The sequence below is a fragment of the Felis catus genome, chromosome D4, assembly GCF_018350175.1.
Source record: "Felis catus isolate Fca126 chromosome D4, F.catus_Fca126_mat1.0, whole genome shotgun sequence".
Taxonomy (NCBI): domain Eukaryota; kingdom Metazoa; phylum Chordata; class Mammalia; order Carnivora; family Felidae; genus Felis; species Felis catus.
Window position 1 is genome coordinate 85,050,164 of NC_058380.1, and position 24,966 is coordinate 85,075,129.

The 24,966-nt window shown below is 47.3% G+C and overlaps 1 protein-coding gene across 15 annotated transcripts in view; it reads left to right on the plus strand.

The window, feature by feature from the left end:
• Positions 1–24,966, plus strand: part of MVB12B (multivesicular body subunit 12B) — a 220,890-nt gene that overhangs the window by 78,754 nt on the left and 117,170 nt on the right. For all 15 annotated transcript variants that reach the window (XM_023242720.2, XM_045043187.1, XM_045043194.1 and 12 more), the window contains exon 6: positions 2,497–2,619. In XM_023242720.2, the coding sequence (XP_023098488.1) occupies positions 2,497–2,619 (123 nt within the window). The remainder of the gene's footprint in view (positions 1–2,496; positions 2,620–24,966) is intronic.

Sequence of the window (24,966 nt, forward strand, 5' to 3'; positions counted from 1 at the left end):
TGTTCTTGATCATTCAAACAAGTTCTAGAATTCAGTCTCAGTGGTCCTGATTGATCTCACTGGGGTCATGTGCACCCTGAACTCATCGCTGCTCCCTGGAAAATGTCATTCTCTGAGAAACCAGGCCTGAACCAGAGGCAGGATCGGCTCTGTTGGAACCCAGGGGCTACGACTGAGGAGACAGCTGCCCCCCAGATATGGAGGGAAAGCAAAGAGTCAGAAAGAGGGACGAGTGGATGCTGGATGCCCAAAAGATGACAGGTGTTCATTATATTCAGTCAAGTGAAATTCAGGTCTCTCCAACCAATGAGTCCCATAGATCATTTTTGGTTCCCCTGGCCACGGGCCTCTCTCCCTGTCCAACTTCGCAGGTACCATGCCCGTCCCCGTGGGCCCCCATGGGTGCACTCTCCTACTTGGCTTTTGCAGTGACCTCTACATCCGGGTTGTGCTCTGTTTTGCTTCTTGTTCACTTGAGCCCAGGTCTTCACTCTACAAGCCAAGCCTTTCTCCGCGGAGCTCTCCCATGGGCAGTGGCTGGGAATGTGGTGTTTGCATGGAGCACCTGGGGAGCAAGTGTCTCAGGAACACCTGATTTTCATCTTGGTGCACAATTAGACTCTCGGCTGTGGAATCTGAATGCCCTGATTCAGGATTTTGTGGTCCCTAAGAAGGATTCTATGATCATCCTCTTCCTATACACTGAAACGTCCTGTTTTGCAACATGGTTTAAACTAATTATATAAACAGGATTACAGGAGGAGGAAATAGTTAAGAGAATGACCATACTTTAGGTATTTTAGAAGCAGCTATTTACATACAAATAAAAAGTCATTTAATAATGAACTTTTTTAAAAAATATTTATTCATTTCTGAGAGCACGAGTGGGGGAGGGTGGGAGACACAGAATCCGAATCAGGCTCCTGGCTCTGAGCTGTCAGCACAGAGCCCCACGTGGGGGCTTGAACCCATGAACCGTGAGATCATGACCCAAACCGAAGTCAGATGCTCAACCGACTGAGCCAGCCAGATGCCCCAATAATGAACTTTTAAAGTCTAATTTCAGTTACTATGTGTATTTTAAATTACAAGCTATAGTACTTTAGAAGACTCCATTTTTAACCAGTTTAAATAATTCTAAAGAATAGGTTGTTACCATATGTATTTTGATAATCAAAACTAGAATCTTCTTTCTTTTATATCATTTTGAAAAGATTGCTAAATTAGCATATTTGGTATCATCTTGGAGCAAAAATTCTTTTCCATAAGATGACAATTCCCGCGTTGTTTTTTAAAATATTTATTTTTACGTACTCTCTGTACTCAACGTGGGGCTTGAACTTACAACCCCAAGATCAAGAGTCACATGCTGCACCACTTGAGCCAGCCAGGTGCCCCTAGTGCTATTGTTAAGGAAAGAAGGAGAACAGTGTCTAGAACTCTGAGTCCCCTTCTTCTTAAAAATGAGCACATATATTACTTTGCAAGAGTTTGAGGTTGTTGGCTGGGGGAAACACACCTCAGCCTGACAACAGCTCCTCCAAGGCCATTGCCAAGATGTGATGAAATCAGCATAGCTGATGGGAATCATCCATCTAATAAGACCTGTTTGTGGTTTAGAAGAGTTCCTATAGTGTAGTGAGGAGGTACTAGAAGTATCCACTGCAGAAGTCTGTCCTCATGGTTTGACGAGATGCAGTTCTATGGGGCAGCTGAGAAGTTGTAAACTGGATGCAGCTAAAATAATCCCATTCCAGCTCCAAAGACCGAACCAGTCTCATAACCACTCCTAACTGGGTGTTGTGGGGGTGGACTGCAGTGGGTGTGCGGATCACGGAACAAGAAACCTGATGTGGCATTTGTCAAGCCCTTTTGCGACCACTCTTGGTTGTAGTGGTCTGTGGGGCACATGCCTCAGGCTTTGTGGCTTGAAGAGCTCTCCCAAACTGACCACGAGAAGGAGGCCAACTGCTGGTGACATCCAGGCAGTAGGAGCTTTATCCAGAAGTTGGGATGTGTCCTTGAGCAGGGTGGGGCTAATTCCACCCCACCCCCCCCCCCCCACCCCGCCGTTGTTAAAAAGCCAGGCACACGCATCCATTCATCCATTGTTGCCCCATCTGTCTCATGCTAACCAGGTAAAAGGACTTCAAGTGGATCATTACATAATTACCTACGGTGAAATGGCAAAATGAAAAGAATTTTGAAGACTGAGAACTAAGGAAAATGTCCATAGTATAACCGGGAAGCAGCTCCGGGGTGGCTAAAGATGGCATGTCAGAGAAACCGGCCTTGTTGGGACAGTTGACTTCACATTAGGCTCTGAACTGTGACATCTGGAGCACAAAGGGAGGTGACATAAGTGATCACTGTGGGCAAGAGTGGACTCCCCGGTATTTGAGGCTATGATTCTTTTCAATGAATTGGTTCACTTTGTTCCTCAGGTAAATGCTTTGTGCTAAACCACACCATGAAGATTTCTCTTTTCTCCTAAAGGGAACTGAACAGCATGGGGATCTGGTATCGAATGGGCAAAGTCCCCAGGAATCATGACTCATCTCAACCCACAACGCCTTCCCAGTCATCCGCTGCTTCCACCCCGGCCCCCAACCTTCCCAGGTGAGGCCTTGTCAATGGTATCCTATGCTGTTACGTGCGTTACGGTCTTGTGGTCTCGGGTCTCAGAACAGCTCCACTTAGTGTGTGCTGAAAACTGCAGAAGCAATAAACCGTTAGAGGAGATTTTTAAAAACCCAATTAGAAATGTTTGCATTACACGAATGTAAAGGCCATTCTGTATTCTGTTTTGTACGTATTCTGCAGGCTCCTAAAATAGCAGAATATGCAACTTTAAATTGGCTTGCTATTCTAAAGAGCTCATACCTGCACACAAACGCGTGATTTATAGCCACGTGGTTGGGAACACTGGCCATAAGAAGGTAGAATTCCTTCTCTGCCTCGGCCAACAACTCATTTGAGGGTTGGTAAGTAATTTTGTTCATTTTCGTATCATTTCTTTTCCCAGTGAGCCACAAACTAAGAAATGGGTAGTTTGGGTATGAGAGAATAGTGAGAAGGTTTTCAGGGCATGTTGGTTTGAGTAATCCTGCAGAGAAGCTTAGGTGAGCAAACTGGTCACTCTGTACCTGATTTCAGTTGTAATAGACGTAGTAATGGTCTCTACGCTTACAGCAAAAAGTAGATGGTGAAAAGAATCCTGTCAAATAAAAACTCTTCCCTCTCAGCCCTTAAACTTACCGTGGTGAGGATTGCCTAACGCAGAGAATTGTCAATTTCGTGTGCCGTGCACCTGAAACTAATAGAACGTTGTAAGTCAACCATAGTTCAATAAAAACAAACAAACAAACAAAAAACCCCTCTGCTTTACTAGTAGTGAATTACTTGAGGGCAAGGAACAAACAGCCGTGAGGGATTAAATTTGAGAAAGGGATTACAAAAATAAATAAAACAAGTAAGAATTGGCGAGGCAGTGCTGTTTGGGATTGATGTAGCACAAATGAGGAATCTAAGAGCTTCCACATGGGTGAATAGAGATGAACAGCGTCTGTCGGGAACAGATTGTGGGGCTCCTCCTGGGCCCCACAGACCACACCCTGCCCTCCAGGAGGTGCAGAGGAGAGCCTGGTGTAGCCACTGGTTCTCCGTGCACTGCTCCTCTAGCTGAGCGCCCGCCCCGACCTTGGCAGAACACCACTGGCGTGAGCCAGCAGCTCAGAGGACTCTGTCTCTCGGGACATCCCCCATAAAGCCAATCTGGTCTTTCCTCATGACAGTTTCACGAACCCTGAGCGATACTTAAACTTGACCACCTGGAATCGCCTGATACTTTGCAAGTAGTTTTCAGCCTCCCTCTGGCATGAAGAGACAGGAATAGCCAGTGAGCTTCCCAGAGTTGTACACTGAACAGTGGATGTCTCTGGTTTAGGAGTACCAGGCCAGCGCAGCTCAGTTCAGTTCAGCACTTTCTCAGTGCCTAGGGCACCTGCATGGCTGTGGTCACTGTCAGCTGCACTGGGGGACAGCCCAGGCCCATCACCTGTGCTCAGGTCAGCTGAAACCCATAGCCCAGGAGTAGTCACAGCTGCTACCTATTGACATCACAGGGTCTGGAAGGGGCTAGATATGGGTAGCACCTCCGGGCAGGCTCTAAGTTTCTGTCGGATAAAGAGCACTGGTTCTCTCAGTTAAAGCACGAGGAGCTCCCCCCACAGAAGCTTGCCAGTCAGCCAGAGAGCACGGTCACCAGCGATGGAAGCAAGAGGGCCCGGGAACACTGGCCACGGGGAACCAGGTAGAATTGGAGATTCTTTGTATCAGAACGAAGGGTTCACAAGGCTTGTATATTTTATACAGAAACTCTTGTGGTTTGCAATGGCTCCAAGGAATTTGGATCAGTTTTGTTTTACTTGCCAAATGAAGCAGATGTCAGAATAGTCCATATAAAATGTATTGTCATATGACTGAGTTAAGTCTGCCACTGTGCAGTAGGATAATCGACTGTTACATTAATGCTTCCCAGTAAAAGCCACTGTCTGTCCCAAGCTCTCCTCCGGCACTGGGCAGCACTTCCTAGGTGGCATGCACATCTCGGGGAGCCTCCTAATGCACGGGGGCGGCTTTGGCGTCTTTGCTTTTTGTATTGTTTCCCTAACTAGTCCCTTTGACTTTTAAAAAATGAAATGCTGATGATTTCACTCAAAATGTCCACTGAAGATTTATGAAATGATGAGTATTTTCCTGGAGCCTTCACGTCTGTCGGGTCTCCAGCAGAGGAATGTGATAGCTTTATCTCTGTGGGCGATGCTAGTTTTCCCATGTGGGGGTCTGCATGGGGCCCGTGGGGTGAAGGCCTCCAAACCCAGCTCCTGTGAACTCTCTGCCATCCCGAAGCTTCAAACTTTAAGCTAAAATAGTACTCTTGTCTTCCCTTCCTTTTTCAGGCTTCTATGCCTTTGCTCACGTGGAAGCCTGTGTGCAACAGGTGTGTCTTAGATTCCCCTGCTTTAGATGTCCGCTCAAATGCTTCCTCTGCCGGGAAGCCTTCCCTGAATGTCCTGGGGCTGGGCCTGGGCTGGGCTTTTCTCTCTGAGTGCTTCTTCTTGGTCATCATGCCTTCACTTTGGGTTGTGGTCATGTGAACTCCTTGAGGGCAGGAACCATGTCCGGTATCTGTTATCTCTAGCGCTCTGCACAGATCTAGGCATGTACTCAGTTTTGCAAGAAATGCTTCTCTCACAGCCTAGGACCCTGTGCTGCAGTCCCACCCACCCCACCCCCACCTCCTGCCCCTGACGACTCCTGAGTCCCTGAGCACTTCTTGGGCCCTTTTCTGATTCTAGCCCAAGCTTAAGAAATACTTCCAAGTGCGGTCTTTGTGTGGACACAGGGATCAGGTGGCAAAGCCAGGCTAGAGAGAGTGTGCGGTGGTGCAGCGCCCTCTACTGACCAGATCTGGAGGTGGCCGGGAGGACCGGCAGGCCGGTCCGAGCAAGGGGCAGCAGGCCGTTTTTCCCAGCAAATCTCGCTGAGGGGACTGGAAGGGACCGAGGGAGGGGCCGGTAAAGACCCTGTTGCCTGCTTGAGCTCAGGCTTTTGCCTCAGAAGCTAAAAATGTGTGCTCTGCCTCCCCATTTCTTATGTTGTCCCTCATGTTTCAAAGAATCCCATGCTGTCTTTTTTGGAGCACTGTTATCCCCAGCTTATTTCAGACAAAAGGAACGGTTGGTGGACTTTGCCAGAGTTGATGGGTCATCACCTGAGGACCTCATGGTCCTGGCAGAACCGCCCTCTCTTTCCAGAGGCAGTTCCTGGCCCCGGGAGCAAGCACTTCCTGCCTGTTTCCTTCCTGTTGTTGCAGAGAATGATAGTCTTTTCCCTTCGGAATGGTCAGGCCCCCGCAGAGACGAGGGAGCCCCTCGGTTGTATCCAGTGAATGGACACAGTGTTTGGTAAAGTTCCCGGCAAGAGGCAGGATGAGGCGTGTTGGCAGTGCTCTTTTTCCTCATTCAGGAAACCTTTATCTCACACACATACATCGCTGCACACATTTGCCAACCACTTCCAAGCAAAGAAGGACCTGCCTCCTCTTCCAGGAGCATGGAGCCCATGTTCTCTCCGGGCATCAGTGCGGCTCCACCTTCGGCCTGTCCATTCCATGCACCCCGGTCAGGGTGGTCCGGCCTTGGGGCTGAGACACAGTCCCATCTCCCCATCCGTCCTCTGAGGCGGCCACGGCTCTGCGAGTCCGCCTGGTACATACAAGCAGACGATCGGTCTGTGGATCCAGGCTTTTCTGGTTCTCTTCCATGCCACTGCCTTAGGGCAGGGGGAAGCGCCTTCCTGCTTCAACCAGAGCAGCCCCCAACTGCTCCCTCTCACGCCGGGTTCTTACATGTGGTTCTGCTGCCCCCGGCTCCGAGGTTTGGAAAAGCTCTGGGAGGCAGGTGGGTTCACAACTGATGGAGCACCGGCGGCCCCAGAGTGTGGATAAATGAACGGTTCCGTGTTGTCCCGGGTGGGGGCCCCTGGTGGACTGCTGCCCCCTGGCTTGCTGAACGGTAGAACCAGTGACTTGATAAAGACATCAGAGGCATGCTTATCAAATTTGCAGATGACACAGAGTCATTAGGGAGTGCTGATGTGCTGAACGACAGAGTCAATACTCTGCATCTCCTCTACAGCTAGAACACCCTGCTGGAACCAGGAGATGAAAGGTGATGGGTGAAAACGGACGGCATATCACCCCCCTCCCCAGGTTAAAAAAGTCAGTTGCACAAGGACCAAACTGAGGAGACCCGGCTTAGCAGTGATTTGTGTGCAGTGACCAGGCTGGGCACGAACTGGGGTTGTGTGGAATGCGGCCTGGTGTGCCCAGTGGGGCGTGTCCCAGGAGGTGGTGTCCCACACCTGTCGGGTTCGTTGGGAGGGTCACGTCGATTGCCACACACCTCCTTGTGAAACTTACCCAAATTGAGCACCGAATTAGAGTATGAGGAACTGCTGTTTTGACCTGAGTAGAGACCTGGCAATTGGCTTCAGGTGTTTGAATGGTCAGTGCGTACAAGGCAGAGAAGTGTTTCCAGGTGGGGATGGGTCGTGGGCAATCCCAGAAGACAAAAAATCGAGACTTTTCGGACCTGCAGGGTTCTTCATAAGCCTTATTTAAAAAGTATATCCCGGGGCGCCTGGGTAGCTCAGTCGGTTAAGCGGCTGACTTCGGCTCAGGTCATGATCTCGCGGTCCATGAGTTCGAGCCCCGCATCGGGCTCTGTGCTGACAGCTCAGAGCCTGGAGCCTGTTTCAGATTCTGTGTCTCCCTCTCTCTGACCCTCCCCCGTTCACGCTCTGTCTTTCTCTATCTCAAAAATAAATAAACGTTAAAAAAATTGAAAAAAAAAGTATATCCCGTCCCCACCCTCAGATTCAGACTCCTTGCCAGAGGTGACTCCAGGGAGCTGTGGCAGGTGGAGAGGGCACAGAGCAGTGGGTGTTTGTCGCCGTGGTCTGCTCTGTGTGTGTGTGTGGCTTTTAGTGCTTCCTCATTGTCTGATTTGTGGCCGTTGTCCCCTTCCCCTCACCACTGCTCGTGTCTGGGGAGGAGGCTCGGAGAGCTGTGGAGGGCCGTGTGGCACCCTCCCTGGGATGGAGGGCACAGAGGGCCCTCTGCAGTGCTGACCTGGTGTCTGTGTCCCGGCCTTGGCATGGATTTTGTCCCTTTCCAAGTTCATGTGAAATAAGTAGTCTGGACTCCCAGGTGCTAGAATTTCTAGCTTATGTGGACACCGGGCTTGGGCTGTCCCGGGAAAGGTGGAGTGTGTGGTTCCAGGAGCTCCTGTCTGCCCTTCCCGCCGGCCCGAGTCTTACATGTCGTGTTTCTGAAGGACAAGCTGCCACCTCAGGCCGTGGGCACGTCCTGCGATCCTCCGCTGACATTGTCCCTCCCCTGGGAGAGGGAGCCGCAGAGCACACGCTCCTCTGCCAGCTGTTGAGTCCTGCCCTGCAGCCTTCGCCTGCGAGGTGCGGCCTCTGGGGAGCCTCTCCCAGGTGCCAGGCGGGGCTGAGCTTCCCTCATAAGGCGCGTGTCACTGCCCTGAGTTGTTCCGGTAATCTTCCGGTGATTTGTCAGCTCCCAGCGAGTTGTCACTCACAGGTTCCAAAGTATGTTTCTTAGTGACAGACATAATTGTACTTAACTTTTTGCGTGGATGTTATCAATCTGTGACAGATACTCTGGGAAATGGGGCATTTTGATTGCAGAAGGTCTGTCACACGCGTTTAGTCTTCCTCTCAGGGACACCAGGATTCAGTCACAACTTTTGCTTGTCGATGTCAGGTTTTGAGAACATAGATCCTTGCTGACCTCAAAAATCGTTCCGTCACTCCGATCCCAGGGCTGTCATCGGAAAGGTTAATGGCTCTTCCTAAAGGAGAGAGAAAATCGCACTTCGAGGATCTGGAATTCAGGCCGTGCACGCCCAGGCCCAACCCCCCCATCACAGCCGTTGTCAGAGTTCCCTGAGCCGCCACACTCTGTCCGGCCTCCCTGACCCCGCCTTCCTGGGGATGTGGGATCAGCTCCGCCAGTTGATCAAGCCGCAGAATAAGCCAGCAACCCGGACGGAGCCTCGGCTCATGGGCTGGCATCCTGTTGTCGAAACTGACAGCTTAAACTCCGCAGGCCGCCTCTGTCGGTGGTCAGTTATGAGATGGTTTTTGTGCTGTAGATGACATGTGTCACCTGCCCTGTTGTTGCCGGACTTGAACGGGGGGTCCATGCTGGCACCGATCAGGGAGGCTGAGTTTCCCTGTTGAGGTGTTTGCCACCGGCACTGGAGATCCTGCCTATCGGGAGGCCCAGCAGGCTTGCCTGGTTTATAGCTTTGATGTGGGAGGCTCAGCGGAGGGGAGGGGACGGGACGGGACGGGTTTTCAGAGTTGAAAGCTGTTCTTTAAGGTTCCTCACTTATGAGAAGGGCTGTCTGTGTCCTGCATCAAGGTGAGATGAGAAGGCAAGACCAAAGATGGATTCTGTTGGTTCTCTTCTTCCCCCATAATAGTAAACCGTTTGGCCTGGATTCCGAGCTCCCTTCCACAGAAGCAGGACCGTCTGGGGGCACATGAGCCCCGGGGGAGCACCCTGGCTTGGTCCCCCTGAAGGAGGGCTTGGGGCTGGCTGGTCCAGCAGGGCCCTCAGAACCTTGCACCTCAGCAGGGCGTGCCCAGGCAGAACTGTGGGTCTGGCTTCACTTGGGATCATTAGACTTCCTTTTCCTTCACACGAAAACCACACACATTTTTGTTGGTTTAACTGTGAAGATGGGATACACATTTTCATATCGTTCCGTGCCGTGTCACCCCTTTGAAGATGAAGACTTAAGGCAGATGTTTCTCGCACGTAGAGCACAAGCATGGGCATTCACTGTGTATTTGAGTTCTCCTCTGCTCCTGGTACCTTCCACCCATTCCGTTCAACAGAACCAACAGCCGGGGCGTCTCGGAGGAGAGCCGTCCTCACGGGCAGGACCCGAACACCAAATCAAAGTGAGATTAGACCCTGAGTTTCCTAGGGCTCAGGTATTACTTCATTTCAATTGCTCACCTTTATATTCTCTGCCTGGAACTTGAAAGTCCTGGGTTGCCTGCTGTCCCATTGAGGTTTTTAGACTTGCACATGTTCTTTTTTCTTTCTGGAACTTTCGCTGGCTTCCTGTTATCTGACCTATCTCCCATATCATCTTGCATCAATCCAGGTGAATCTCTTGACTCCCGAGCATATCAGCCTCATTCCAGAACCATCTCAACCTCGTTCCAGAACCATCTCAGCCTCATTCCAGAACCATCTCTGCTCTGGCCATTGCTGTGTATCTCCCCTCGTGCCTGCCCCAGGCCCTCCTGGAAGAGGCAGGCCAGACTCCAGAATACTGAGGCTTGGTCCTGTCCACCATCCAGCCTAGGGTAGCCTTTGCCTCTTGTAGAAAGCCCGGCCCGGGCTGCTTTCCCCCTTCCCCTCCTCCAGTTTCTCACACCAGACAATTTGGCATTTCACATTTCCCTGTCATTGCTACGTATATTTATGTTTGCTTTTATGACTAGATCTGCTGGCTTATTGATAACAGGGATTCTCCTGTTTCCTTCTCTCGTAAAGCTTCGGAAAAGGTTAGTCACACAGAAATACAGATGATAATGTACTACCGCGTATGGAAATCTAGCAAGTTCTTTTGGCAGTGTCAACTCAATTCAGTTCAGCGTCAGTGAAAAATGCGTGGCCCCCAAATGGCAGGGACTTTTGAACACCAGGTGCCTGGCACATGGTAAGCACTCAGAATGTGTATTAAATGTATAAAGTGAGCTGGTTTAGATACACAGGACCAGGTATCCTGTATTATCCTTCTCCACCTTCCATTTATTCTGCCAGCCAGCCAGCCAGCCAGTACAGACTTGCCTTTGCATTTGCTCGGTCTCCAACACTTTGCAAGTGCTTTTGCAAATAAGAACTCACTTAATCCTAATAACAGCTCTGTGAATTAGGGTACTGTTATTCATATCCACTTCAAGATGAAGAAGCTGAGACCCAGGAGGTTAAATTCCTTTCCCAAGGTCACACACAGCTCGGATTTGGACCCGAGCAGGTGAGCTGCCTGTGGCTTACAGGCCACCTGTGCCCGGGTCACTGGCTGTGGAGCAGCCAGCCAGGTGTCCCAGCCGTCTTCACGTGCGGCCTCTCCAGGCTCCTGACCAGCAGCTGGGAGCCGGGGGCTTCCTAGAGTGTGCACGTGGGGCTGGGGGAGCCCGTTGTCTTCCTGGGCTCCTCCGGTCGGAAGCTGCCCTCACAGTCTGCACTCACACCCTCTCGGGAGACACCCGGATGTTGGCCAGGGTCCAGTCCGCTGGTGCCATAGATGGTGGCCGAGGAGAACATGTGGACGCCATACACGAGAGGGTCCTGGCGTCACAGCTCAAATGGCTCCCGAGCCCGCGATGAAGCGGGGTTACGAGCAGTTTGATTTATTCTGGCGATGATGAGAGCCCTGCGAAAGAGACCTACAGGGGAGGGTTCTCTGAATATCTCTCAAGTGCCGGTGTCACCGAGCTGTGACTGCTCTTGCAACAGTATCAAACTTCGCTTTGGTGTCAGTAATTTTGAAGGGGAAATTTCATTAGAATGCAGTTTGGTATTGTTGGATATGAATGATGGGTTTAGGCTGAGCAATACACTTTTTGATATTAATTTTTAATATGGCTTCTTGGGAAGTCAGAGCTTCTATTTAATGAAGAATTGACTATTAGTCAATACAGCTCCTGCCTCTGAGCCGGCCTTCTTTGCTCTCACTCTTCCACATCAGATTTTGACAAGGTATTTGCTGCTTGTAAATGTGGTATCTTTGTAATTTTTGTGACTCTGTGAGTGTCTTATTTTTCTTGGTGGTTATGATGGTTCTGCGTGCTTCTTGTTGTCCCGGAAGCAGGGCTGTAAATGTGAAATGATTTCCTCCTGTGCCTGGTTCGCAAGTGCATGGGGCTCTTTGTGCAGTTGGTTTAAAGCTCCAGGGTTTGGAGAAAGGCCTTTTTCAGGATTATGAAAATAGTTTTCCGTGTGTCAGAACAGATTTATCAGTTCACTTTAGGGTCGGTTTTGTGAACCAGACCATTTAGAAGAGGATATTTTACCTTTTATCAGAGTGGAAGCTGACAGTCTATTTGCAGGTAGCTCTATGGAATATTTCACCTGGATCTCTCAGTGTAAATCTAGCCGCCAAAGTAAAAATGGGCGTTAAGCGAAATTTCCCGTGATTTTACCCACCCCAACCCCCACCCCCGGGCTGTTCTATTTCAAGGCAGGGTTTCAATTATTAATTTGGATATTTAATAAAATCCCTTGCTTACAGGAACTTTTAAAAGTCCCCTTGAATTTCATTCGGGTCGGGTTTTTGCCCGTGGGTCGGGTAGCATTCAACTTGAATATCTTTCTTGAGCAGATGTTTTGTTTCCAGTTGAATAATAATATTAACAATCGAATAAACGAAATTATCGTCATCATTATTTCAGCCACCATTTTTTGAGCATCTTGTGCCGGGCACTGTGCAAACACTTTACAGATATTGTTTAGATCTTCCTAACCACGCAGTGAGGTGCGTGATGGAAACGAGCAAAGCTTTTAAGAAGCGAGCAAGCTGCAGCCAGGAGAGGTGGCGGCTGCCCCAAAGGCAGAGCATCAGGGCTCAGAGGAGCCAGGCCTGGAGCCCAGTCCCACCACCCCTGCCTGAGTGGTGAGACTCTTGCCTCAGTGCCTCCTGCGGCCTCGACCAGGACCAGACACGGCCACAAGCCATTTCAGCCCATGGTTCACATTGTACCTCCTTCTTAGTCACTGCTTCATTTTGCTCAGCAAATTGTTTTCCACAGCTTCTGAGATTGATTGAGCAAGGAGGAGAAGAATGCGCCTTTGATTCTTTGTTAGGGTTTGTTATTTTCGGCTCGGACTGTTCCCCTGCCCGCCCTGCACTCTCACGCACGTAGCCTTTTATGAATCTGAGTTTGGCAGTCTCGCTGCTCTTGAATTTTGGAAAAGCGGATATTTTAGTAGGCTGGAAGAAGATGAAAAGCTAGAAGTGCCCATATGTTCCTTGTTTTTAAAAGTAGGGTCAGTGAGGTTTAGAGACTCTTTAAATATTTCAGTTTATAAGATTAGACTAGATCATCTGGAATGGAAGTGTGGTGCCCTGGGTCCCAGACTTCACTTTTTTCTTCATTTCTTTTATATGGGAGGTAGGTGTTTTGGCATTGCAGGGTTCAAGTGTAATAAAACTTAAATGTAGTGAATAAATACCATGATTTGGAGTGTTGCAGCAGCTATGAAGTTAGTTTCCTTTCTTTTCCTTTCTTTCTTTCTTTCTTTCTTTTTTTTTTTTTTTTTTTTAAGTCATCAGTGACTTGAAAAATAACAGTTTAGTACAAGGATGGTAACTTAACTGAAAACTCCAAAGCCTTAAATTTGAGAATGCTTGTTGAGTGCACCTGGGTTTGAACTGTACCCCCACCCCCACCTCCCACTCCCCACCCCCCCCCCGGGCCTCCACCCCCTAATTTATATACACAATGCTGGATATAACTCCAAACTCCAGAGTCGAGTCTTTGGCATTTTTCTAAGGAAGCGTGCTCTTCACCCAGTTAAATCTTGGCAGGCTGAGATTAAGCCTCGCTCCTGAAATGTCGATTTGAGTGCTCTGAAATTGAACACAGTGGTGCGTCTTGTTAAACCCATGCCATCCTTTGTCCTCGCACCCTCTTGGCAAGTGATGTGGTTGGTGGTGGTTTTTCTTGATCCCGAGGTATCTGTAGAAGCCCACAGTCTGAGCAACTGCCTACCCCAACCCCAAGTCTCCAAGTGAGGGGCCCTTGGAGGTGACTTACTGCCACGCACGTGGAGAGAGGCAGGGGGGCTGGGACCAGGTCTCCCCTCCAGTTATGGTCCAGCTAGCATTTGATACTTCGGGCTGTGAGGTGTGACAGACAGCACTGTGCTGCCCTTGGTGACCCCACACGAGGTCCTGGGAGAAACCTGGCTGAGGAAGGGCTGTGGTCACCACCCTGGTAGAACCTCTGAATACCCAGAGAGGGACCTTGACCTTAATTGTCTTCCAGGGCCCCGCCCTTCTCCACCTACATTAAGCGGGAACTTTGTGCTCCCTGCATTTCCTGTCATGTTCATTCACTCTTCATACCTCTTGGATTTCTAAATTTCAAGAGTAATTTGTCACTTTAGAGGAGGGAGTCATTAATAACCATTATTGAGAACTGTCGAGCCTTCCTCTCTGTGTGTGAGTGTCTGAGTTAAGCATCCAAAAAATTGGCCTTGTTGGTGGCAAACAGGGCCTCAGTATTGCCAGATCAGGACTGCCCCACCCCCACTGGTCTTTCTCACGTTCTAGTTTTTCCAAGTCTGTCTTTAATCACCGAGAGAGTGGCGGCCGAGTGGTTAAAGCATGTCCTCCTGGAATTCATTAGTATTATTACCAAAGACCGTGTTGTAAATTGTTGATTTTTTTTTTTAACTGCTTGGAAAAAATTTCTCAACTATTTCATTTTAATGTGCTTTAAGAGTAAAAAAAAAAAAAGGGGGGGGTGGGGGAGAAAGATTTTCCTCGTCAAACATTTGAAACAAAATAGTTCTGAAACCCTGGCTTCAGATCTCTCTGGGTGTGGGCTTTGAGTGGTTGTCCTAAAAGGAAGCTGAAAATAGCATCCCCCTCACCTCAGGCTGTGGGGTGCTGGCCGGGAAGAACCCCCAAACCTTCTGAAAGTGGTTAAAAAGAATTGGCATTCGGTGTATGTTAATGCACATTGTTATTCTTTAACATTAAAATTCCACTAAAGTAGTAATAATTACTGTTAATATCTTCCAGTGGAAACTTACAGTAAAGGAGCAATAGTAGAAACAGTATTTAAAGGAGAGCTGCAGCGTGATAAGAATGCAAATAAGTGTTATTAGCCTAATGATTTTGCCGTCGCCATGGTTGTGCGGCACCAGTGTTGTGAATATGTCATCCGGCACCCGTGAATTTGGAAAGTGTGTCAAAACACAACTTCAATTAGTTTGCTCTAATTATGGCTCTGGAGAGTTTGTAACTACATCACTCCTCATTAAAAGAGATTTTCTTATATGGATTAATGTAATATACAAAGGAAAGTTTCAAAGTTCCCGACGCCGTTTGCTCCCGCAACGAGGCAAGCTCAGAGCGGGGCTGTGATGGATCCTGGGTCTGCTGCTGCCACCGGCCTGGCCGAGGCAGGGGGCCGAGCGGCGGCTGTGGCCGGAGGGGAGCCGTGCAGGCTCTGCCTGGGGCAGCCCATCCCTCCGTCTGGATAATCGGCCTCCTGCTGAAGTGGCCAGTGCAAATGGAGTTTGGACGATTTCCACAAGAGGGTAAATGAACCCATCTCAAGCCTTTAAGAGAAAACTGCTGATCTGCAACGAGGAGGATGTCCCTCGTCCACAGCACCTGTGGCGTCTGGCAGCCGGCTCAGCCGAAGGAACTCAAGACCTCCCGTGGCCACGTGCAGTGTGTGAAGTCAGCCTTTGGTCCTGTCCTGGGGGCCTTGAGGGAGACGTCCCGCGAAAATTTACTTTGGGTCCCGCAGAACCCCAGGGCATCTGTGAAATGTCAAAAGTCTTGTCCCAGAGTGAAAGACCGTACTCGAAGGAAAGGATATCTCTTGCCTAAACCGATAGGTGGTTACAGATGCGATTGTGGAGCTGTCGCCGTTTTGAAAGAAGAAAAGTCCACATTTTCTTAGGCTGTTACTGACTTCCCTCCCCTTGGACCCCTGCAGCGCCCACCTCTGCGAGGCCTCCCTGCGCAGGGGCTGGACAGCTACCCCAGGCCTCCAGGCCGCTGTACGAGGACGTTTCCTTGAGCTCTGCTGCCCCTCCCCACGCCCCATCCTCCTGAGCAGCTGGCCACAGCATCCTTAGGACTCGCCAGTGTGGGGAGCCCGGTGGTACATTTTGAATCCAAGAGTTAAATTGGAGAATGCTTGTTGAGTGCACCTGGGTTTGGAATGCACCCCCCCCCCTCCGCCCCTACCCCCTTATTTACACGCCCAATGCTGGATATCTAAAATACAGCTTTGAATACATTTGTACTTTTTTTTTTTTTTTTTTTTACTTCCGTGTTCTTTGTCCTTATTTCTGGTGAGTACAAGGGCGGGTGTGTGTAATGAGTGACTTGGCCTTCTTTACACCACTCACAAGCAGTGTTCCCTTGCTACTCTGAGCCTCCGTTACCTCTTCTGTGAAGGTGGGGATAAGACTATCTCCCTTGGAGATTGTTCTGGGGACTAAATGGGGGCCACATGAAAGTGCCCCACCAGACACACCGCGGGCCCTCGTGCACGTGGCCTCCTGTCTTGGTCCAGGGTTTCTTTCCGAGTCCGGTCGGAGCGTGAGCACCTCATTCCCTGAGACCCCTCTGTTGCCACCACTTGGCTCCCGTCGGCCCCAGCCGTAGCTTCAGTCACACCCCCCTCTCCGGCCCAGCTCTCACGGAGCCAGACTGTGGGCGCGGGGGGCCCCCGCAGGGCTGGGGCGGGGATCGCTGTGCTCACAGGTGAGCAGCTGGTGAGGGGTTAAGATAGTAATTGTGTAAGTCTTCCAGGCTTTCTCCCAGTTCTGCGATAATTTGATGAAGAACTTCACCCTAATTAAATATTCAAATTAGGAATAAGTGTCAATATGGCTTCCCATTGCCTGGAATGATGATTAATTGTATTCAAAACTCTAGTGGCCCACTGTAATCTAAACTGAACCGTTGTTCTTGATTATTTCTGCACCACACTTGCCATGTTTTTGTTTTAAGATTTAAACTAGTAATTGATTTGCCATATGCTGTCGAGCTGCACATACTTTCAAGCTGCACGTTGAGGAACTTGGGGAGTTTGGAATTGTGATTTCCTTAGCCTTCCAGTGGCAGTTTTCCTGTCCAATGCAGAGTGATTTGGTTGGGAGAACGTGGTGTCTGTGTTGCCCATGAGGAAAACTCATTATATAGTCAAGTTGGTAGGCTGAAGTCGTATTGATCGTGGCACACGAGTTGCTTGAATGGAAAATGAACAAATCCGTACATTTGGTTGGTGCTTTGCGTGATTTCGGCAAAACAGCATGTTCTAGTGGAAAAAAGGATCAGGTCAGATCCCAGCTCGGCCAGTTTCTTTAGCTCTGTGACCTTGGGCAAGTCCCTTAACCTCTCTGAACCTCCTTTCCCCTGGTCAGTAGAATAATACTTACCTTGCCGGGTTGGGCCAATTAGGGATGAGTGTGAATCGTGAAGAGTAATTGAGGTGCTCAGTAAGTGGTAACTGTCCTAATAATAGATGATTGCAGGAACAAAGGCTTCATGTCATGTGCCCCCCTTCCCCACCTCCTGACCATCAGGAGTCTGAAACCACCTCCCACTTTCCTGAACGACCCTGCACTGGACACTTCCTAGGGTTTAGCAGAGTGCCTGGTGCAGGGTAGGCACTCAACAGATGTTTGTTTGTTTTATGCCATTGCTTTAAAATTAAAACCTAGAACCTTACTTGTATACCTTCTATTTAGAGCTTTTTTACTTTGCAATATAGGCAATTTATGTGTTTCAGTTTACTTATAAATTCCTAAAGAGGAGAGATAGAAGTCTCGTGTGGCTCTTTTCATTTTTTTTTTAAACTCTATTCTTTTAGCACAGTTGTAAGCTCACTCTAAAATTGAGGGGAAGAGATTTTTCATATATCCCCTGGCGTCACATGTACGTAGCTTCCCTGTTATCAACATTCCTCACCAGAGTGGTACTTTGTTTGTTTTTAAACCAGGGATGAAACTACACTGATACATTGTAATCCCCTCAAGTCCATAGTTTGGGTTTGCTCTTGGTGTTGGACATTCTGTGGGTTTGGACAGATGTATAATGACCTATGTCCATCGTCATAAAATCATTCAGAGTATTCTCACTGCCTTGAAAATCCTCTGTTCTGCCTATTCACCTCTCTCCCAGCCCCTGGAGACTAGTCATCTTTTTTACTGTCTCCACAGTTTTGTCTTTTCCAGAATGTCCTAGAATTGGAATCCGGTAGCATGTAGCCTTCTCAGATTGGCATCTTTCACTTAGTAATACGCATTTATCATTTGGGTTTTCAAACGATCTCTGTGCCAAACCTGTGCTCGGCATATAGTAGGAGCTCAGTTAAAAACTGGTGGACCGAGTCAGTCACAACATATGACTATGGCAGCCTTGTGTGCCTGCCGATACCTCAGTCCGTCTGCCCTTGGGCAGCATCAATTCATTGGGTATATTTGGAATTAAGTTTCAAGTCTGAGCATAGAAAGTTTGTGAGGTCGTGAAGATCATCGTAGAGGAAATAGGTCTTTTAGGTTTTACAAAACCTCACTTGACTCTGCTGGTGTCAGCCACAAAACAAAAGGAAAAATGTCTCATCAGCCCTTAAAAATCGTAGTGAAACTTGCACGTGGTAATTTCTTTCTGAGGTTGGTTCCAAAATCAACGAGAAAAGAAAACTCCCCAGACCGAAAATTATTTTAGGAACTAGAGTCCTTAAAGTCCTCAACACTTTCAGTCTCAGTAGAATGAAATTGCAAGAAAAAAATCGCAACATTATCTCTCATTATCTCTGGGTCTTCACAGATCTAAATCTAACTCAGAACTCAGTTTGGAAGCACAGGGGACCTGGAGTGGGAATCCTCTGCAAAGTCTTTGAGGATACCGGTGCTGGTCGGGCTTTCCAGCTGAAAATGATTCATTTTAATTACCATCCAGGGCGATCTGATACCTGAGCATATGGTCCTTAAGAAATAAGCTTGCCCAAACTGTCAGCGAGTGTGGGCAATGGTCAGGGACCTCATTCTGACACCGTTGACCAGCCTTGGAGAGCGGACGCTCTAGAAGGTGCTTATTAAAATGCCAGCAGGTGCAGCGAGGGTCCCCTTTCCTGTGACTCCCTCACCCTGCTTGTGCCAGGTGTTTTATAAGAGCCTTTTTCTTCATTAAATGGCATTCATTAAGCACGTCCTTACACCTGGCACAGAAGCTGTGTGTCACAGATGACTTCTTCCCAATGGTGTTTTGCAGGAATAAAGTGGAATTTCATTTAGCCATTTGCCGTGTTCTTTCTCCCCCGACCACCTCCACTCAATTATTGTGGCTTTTGCATATTCTATTCCTCCTCCCCCCTCCCCATTGTGTTACTTTCTTTTGCACGTTACCTCTGGTCCTTGTCCACCAGCAGGCAGGTTAGCTGGAAAACAAGATGTTCCTTTAGCACCGAGTGCTGTGCTGTTTGCTTTCGTATACGTTTGCTCAGCTAACACTCCCGGCAACTTCTGGTCTCTGCCGTCTTCCTTTTACTGATAAAAAGAAGAACTTCCCATTAGAAAAAATTAACACATAAAAATATATGACCGGAGAGGGGGAATCCACACTCTCAGCTCAGACGTCCGTGGTCCACACTGTGATCCCAGCCCTGCCACCAGCCCAGGGCCATCTCTGCTGTGATCTGATGTATGCTTTCAGGTCCCTTTGGTTCTTGGGTGCCTGTTACGTATATGGGTACCCACAGAAATAATGTGTGTCGGGTTGTTTCCTACTCAGGGTTTGTTGTGTTTCATTTTGATCAAACAACTGAGTCTTTGAGATTTGGCTGTGGTGATAGAAAAAGTCTGGCATTTTCCTTCTTCTTCTGTCCTAGTTCAGTATTAAAATGAACATTTTCCCAATTCACTGCTCTGACAAACACAGCTGCAAGGATGCATCCACCCCTCTCCTGCAGCTGAGTTCACGCTCCCAATAACATGGTCAGCACCCTCCCCCAGTTCCACCCAGAAAACCTGTAAACATCATTTTATATCTGCAAAGTATTTTGAATCAGAGACTTTATAATGTTCCATAAATTATGTCATATTTATAACCTAACGTTCTGGTGTTTGAGTAGAGCGTCACGATTCTGAGCTGAATTTTGTAGTTTTCCCCGTCAGGGTTCAAATCCAAGCTGTGTCCCCCCCCCCCCCCCCCCAGGCAAGCTGCTGAGCCTTTCCGAGGCCATCTGTCAAACAGAGATGATCTCAGCGCCCAGTTGTAGGATTCGGGTGGGGGTTACGTGATGCATGTGAAGGGGAAGCCCTCAGAAAATGTCACTAAGGTTATTTGCCTGTTTTTATCTTCAGTAAGTCTTTTCCCACATTTCCAGTTATTTCCTCAGGCTCCATTTCTAGGGGGAAAGAAAAAACACAGGTCCTTGGTTCTGCTTTCTTCCCCACTCTTAAGTCTTAACTTCAAATCCTTTGGTGCATGTTTGAATGTATTTCTTTCAGAGAAAGGGACGTGAATGGTCTTGCTTTGTCAGCGTCTTCACCTGTGAAAGATAACTTGAGGGAATAAGAAATTGCTGGAATTCAGCTCTGTCTTCCTTCAGAACCTCTGTGGCTCCTTTGTCTTGAGGCAAGTAGTACGATAGAGGAAAAGTCTGAAGTCACTGTCGGTGTCTGCCAGGATTCGTCTCGCAGTGGGTCTCTCTTGACTGCCATTTCTGGAGGACCGTCAGCCCGGTTGGCTTCTTTCTTTCGGTGTTTTTGTCTTCTTTTTTAGATCAGGGAAGTATTTTCAGCTTCACTAAAGTATACTCAATCTAGGATAAACTGCACCTATTTAAAGTAGAATTTGATGAGCTTTGACATATGCTGCCATCACCAAAATCAACATCCTGGAATATACCCACCACCCCCAAAACCTCCTTGTCCTCCTTCATAGTACACCCTCCCTCCTCAGGCAGCTGCTGATCTGCTTTCTATCCCTATGGGTTAGTTTGCATTTTCTAGAACTTTACATAATATCACGGAATGATCCCACCTGTACTTTTTACTTTATTTTTGACTTGGCATAATTATCTTGATATTTACCCACCTTGGGTTTGTCAGCAGTTTCTTTTTTATTGTTGAGTAGTATCCATGGCATGGATATACGTACTGTGATATAGTTATCAAATCACTGGACATTTAGCTTTTTTTTTTTTTTTTAATTTTTTTTTTCAACGTTTATTTATTTTTGGGACAGAGAGAGACAGAGCATGAACGGGGGAGGGGCAGAGAGAGAGGGAGACACAGAATGGGAAACAGGCTCCAGGCTCCGAGCCATCAGCCCAGAGCCTGACGCGGGGCTCGAACTCACGGACCGCGAGATCGTGACCTGGCTGAAGTCGGACGCTCAACCGACTGCGCCACCCAGGCACCCCACATTTAGCTTGTTTTTAGTTTTTATTACTACAGATAAATAGCTGTTTAGTACATTTGTGTATAAATCTTTTTTTTAATGTTTATTTTGAGAGAGAGTGAGCAGGGGAAGGGCGGCGGGGGGGAGGTGCAGAGAGGAGAGATGGAGAATCCCAAGAAGGCTCCACACTGTCCGCGCCGAGCCCGACGCAGGGCTCAAACTCAAGAACTGTGAGATCACGACCTGAGCCAAAATCAAGAGTCTGACACTTAACTGAACCACCCAGGCGCCCCCTGTGTCCGATTTTTTGTACAGACTTATCCTTTCATTTCTCTTGGGTAAAAATCAAGAAGTGTAATGGCTGGCTTGTATGATGGGGTATGTCAAACTTTCTAAGAAACTGCAAACTCTTTCCTGCAGTTGTACCATTTTACATTCCCACCAACAACACATCCGAGTTCCAGTTGCTCCTCGACCTTGCCAACAGATTGATATTTTTAGCCTATTTAATTTTTGCCATTCTAGAAGATGTGTGGTAGTATTGCACTGAAGCCTCAGTCTGCACTTCCTAATGATCAGTGAGGTTGAACACCTTTTCGTGTGCTGATTGTACATTTTCTCTAGTGAAGTGTCTGTTCCGATCTTTTGACCATTTTTTTTAACTGGATTATTTGTCTTGTATGAAGTTGTAAGAGTTCAGTATAAATACTGGCTATAAATTGGATATGTGTTTTGCAGTGATCTTCTTCAGGTCTGTGGCTTGTCTTTTCATTTTTGTAACACATCTTTTATTTTTTTATTTTATTTTTTTTAATTAAAAAAATGTTTTTATTTATTTTTGAGACAGAGACAGAGCATGAGCGGGGAAGGGGCAGAGAGAGAGGGAGACACAGAATCTGAAGCATGCTCCAGGCTCTGAGCTGTCAGCACAGAGCCTGATGCAGGGCTCAAACTCACAGACTGTGAGATCATGACCTGAGCTGAAGTCGGACGCTTAACCAACTGAGCCACCCAGGCACCCCGTAACACATCTTTTAAAGAATAAGAGTTTTGGGGCGCCTCGGCGGCTCAGTTGGTTAAGTGTCTGACTCTTGATTTCGACTCAAGTCATGTTCTCCCAATTCGTGAGTTCAAGCCTGGCATCGGGCTCTGTGCTGACCGCAGGGAGCCTGCTTGGGATTCTCTCTCTGCCCCTCCCCTCCCAATAAATAAATAAACATTAAAAAGAGTTTTAGATGTTGAAGTTGATTTTTTTTTTCTTGTATAGTTTGTGCTTTTCTGTGTCTTATTTAAGAAATTTTTGCCAAACCTAGGGTCGCAAAAGCGTTCCCCTTCGTTTTCCTCTAAAAGAGGCCATGCTATGCCCATGAAATCAAGATGCATTTAAATTAAAAGTATCAAACTCTAGGACTTCTAGACTTAACAGTTTGCCCCTTCTCTTTTCTCTAAGAACAGTTCTGTGAATCTCGGGTCATTTTATCAATGGTGTGAGGAAAACATCAAGATTCATTTATTTACATGTGGCTGTCTAGTTCCAACACCATTTGTTGAAAAGATTACCCTTTCTTCATTGAATTGTCTAGGCACCTTTGCTGAAATCCATGGATCATATATGTGTGGGTCTATTTCTGGACTCTCCATTCTGTTGCATTGATCTATGTGTCTATCTTTATGCCCTAATACCACACTGTATTGATTATTGTAGCTTTATACTAAGTCTTGAAATTAGGGAGTCTGGAAGTCAGGATTTATTTAGCCATGAGTCTTTATTGATTTTTGCCTGGAATGCTGGAAGCCCTGTTGACTTCTATATTTGGTTGGGTATTTTTTTCTTTTGATTAGGCAAGCTTTAAACTTTTTTATTTTTATGGTTGTTACTTTTAATTATTCTGATTTCTTTCTAACACTGCGAATGTTTAGATTGGTTTTCTATGTTTATCATAGTTTTCCTCATCATCTCTGTATTCTTTCTCTACATTCTGGAAAATTTGGGGGGATTTCCACGATATTACTGATACAGGTTTTTTTAAATTTTATTTCTGTATTTCTAATGCAGGTAACTTTCTCTGTATCCTACAGTAAATTCTTTTTTTTAGAGCGAATTTCTTGTTGTGTGACCTTTTTTTATAGACCTAGGTGTGAGGATATGTATTTCTAGACTGGGTGTTGACCAACTGGCAGGATGTATGACTTCTCCCCACATCTCATTTAAGTGCTCATTACTTGGGAGACATCCTGAATCTTCATTACCTTTCTCTGTTTTCTTTAGTTTTTGTAGAGTCTCTGTGAGAGGAGACTGGCCAGAGCCATCACTGGCCCTACAAACCCTACAGTCCTGGTTTTTCTAGGGCACGTACGCTTTCATCCCCCTGATTTGATTTTTTTTTTTTCAACTGTCAATTCTTTGTCCCAGTGTGAATGAATAAACAACTGTTATTCCCTGGTATTTTGAAGATCTGCTGTTTCTGTCCAGAGCGGTCTGCCACTTCTGGCCTTGTCCCCCAAATACAAGTTTATATTCTCTAAGTGTTTGCTCACTACCAATCAGAAAAGGGATTCACAGGCTCATCGGGGAACTGTGAGGTAGCTCTCATGTGACGAGTGTCATGATCCAGTTACTATAACCAGACACCTGACTCCTCTTTACTGGCTGGCCGTCTAGGCACTGTCCCCTTCCCACCCTGCTGAGGCTGTTAAATCAAGATGCATTTAATCAGAGTGTATCAAACCCTAGGCCTTCTGGACTTCATAATTTTGTCCCTTCCTTTCATCTTCTCTAGAATAGTTACTGTGAATCTCTTGGGTCATTTCCTATTTTTATTCCTGCTGTGTCTCTTTTCCTTTCTATATGTATGTATATAATTTTTTTTTTTTTTTTTTTTTGACAAACATGTTCTAGCTCTGCCATTCCCCCTTGCAGGGTTCAGGTAAATGAATAATAGGTTAAAGCAAAACCTTCAAATATTTTAGACTACTTTATTCTTTTTTTTAATTTTTTTTTTTTTAATTTTTTTTTTCAACGTTTTTATTTATTTTTGGGACAGAGAGAGACAGAGCATGAACGGGGGAGGGGCAGAGAGAGAAGGAGACACAGAATCGGAAACAGGCTCCAGGCTCCGAGCCATCAGCCCAGAGCCTGACGCGGGGCTCGAACTCACGGACCGCGAGATCGTGACCTGGCTGAAGTCGGACGCTTAACCGACTGCGCCACCCAGGCGCCCCTAATTTTTTAAAATGTGTTTATTTTTGAAGGAGAGAGAGACAGAGCATGAGCGGGGGAGGGGCAGAGAGAAAGGGAGACACAGAATTCGAAGCAGGCTCCAGGCTCCGAGCTGTCAGCACAGAGCCCGATGCGGGGCTCAAACTCACGAACTGTGAGATCATGACCTGAGCCGAAGTCGGACGCTTAACTGAATGAGCCACCCAGGCGCCCCTAGATTACTTTATTATGAACTAAATTCTTGGAAATAGTTACTTGCTTGGCCTTAGCAAGTAAGTCTTGTCCTGTGTCTTTTTTCCGCTTGTGAACATTTTTTAACTTTTTGCCACGAGCACCTTTTTCTTTAATGAAGAATACTAAGACCAAGCCTTTGTTCTTTTTCTTACTACTCTTCTAAACCCCACCCCACCAACTTCAGACCTCAGGCTTTTGCAGAGTTCCAACACATTGTCCTACAATAGTGGTCTTTAAGCTGGTTGGTCTAAGACTTTCATAGTTTTAAAAATTGGGGATTCCAAAGAGCTTTTTGTTGAAGTGGCTTATGTTTATCTATAATTACCTTATTAGAAATTAAAACTGAGAAACACGTGAAACACAAGAATATGCAAGGAGACATCAGAGCGAGCGATGACCTCAGAAGTCCCGCAGCTTCTGACAACTTCTTTCTGCTTGTAAGAGGAGGGGTGTCTTGGTATTATTTTTTTTTAATGTTTATTTTTGAGAGAGAGAGAGAGAGAGAGAGAGTGCAAGCAGGGGAGGGGCAAAGAGAGAGGGAGACAGAATCCAAAGCAAGCTCCAGACTCTGAGCTGTCAGCACCGAGCCCGATACGGGGCTTGAACTCACAAACTGTGAGATCATGACCTGGGCTGAAGTCTGATGCTTAATCGACTGAGCCACCCAGGCACCCCGGTGTCTTGGTATGATTATGAAAATAGTTGTGACCCTATGGACTCCCTGAAAGTGTCCAGAGG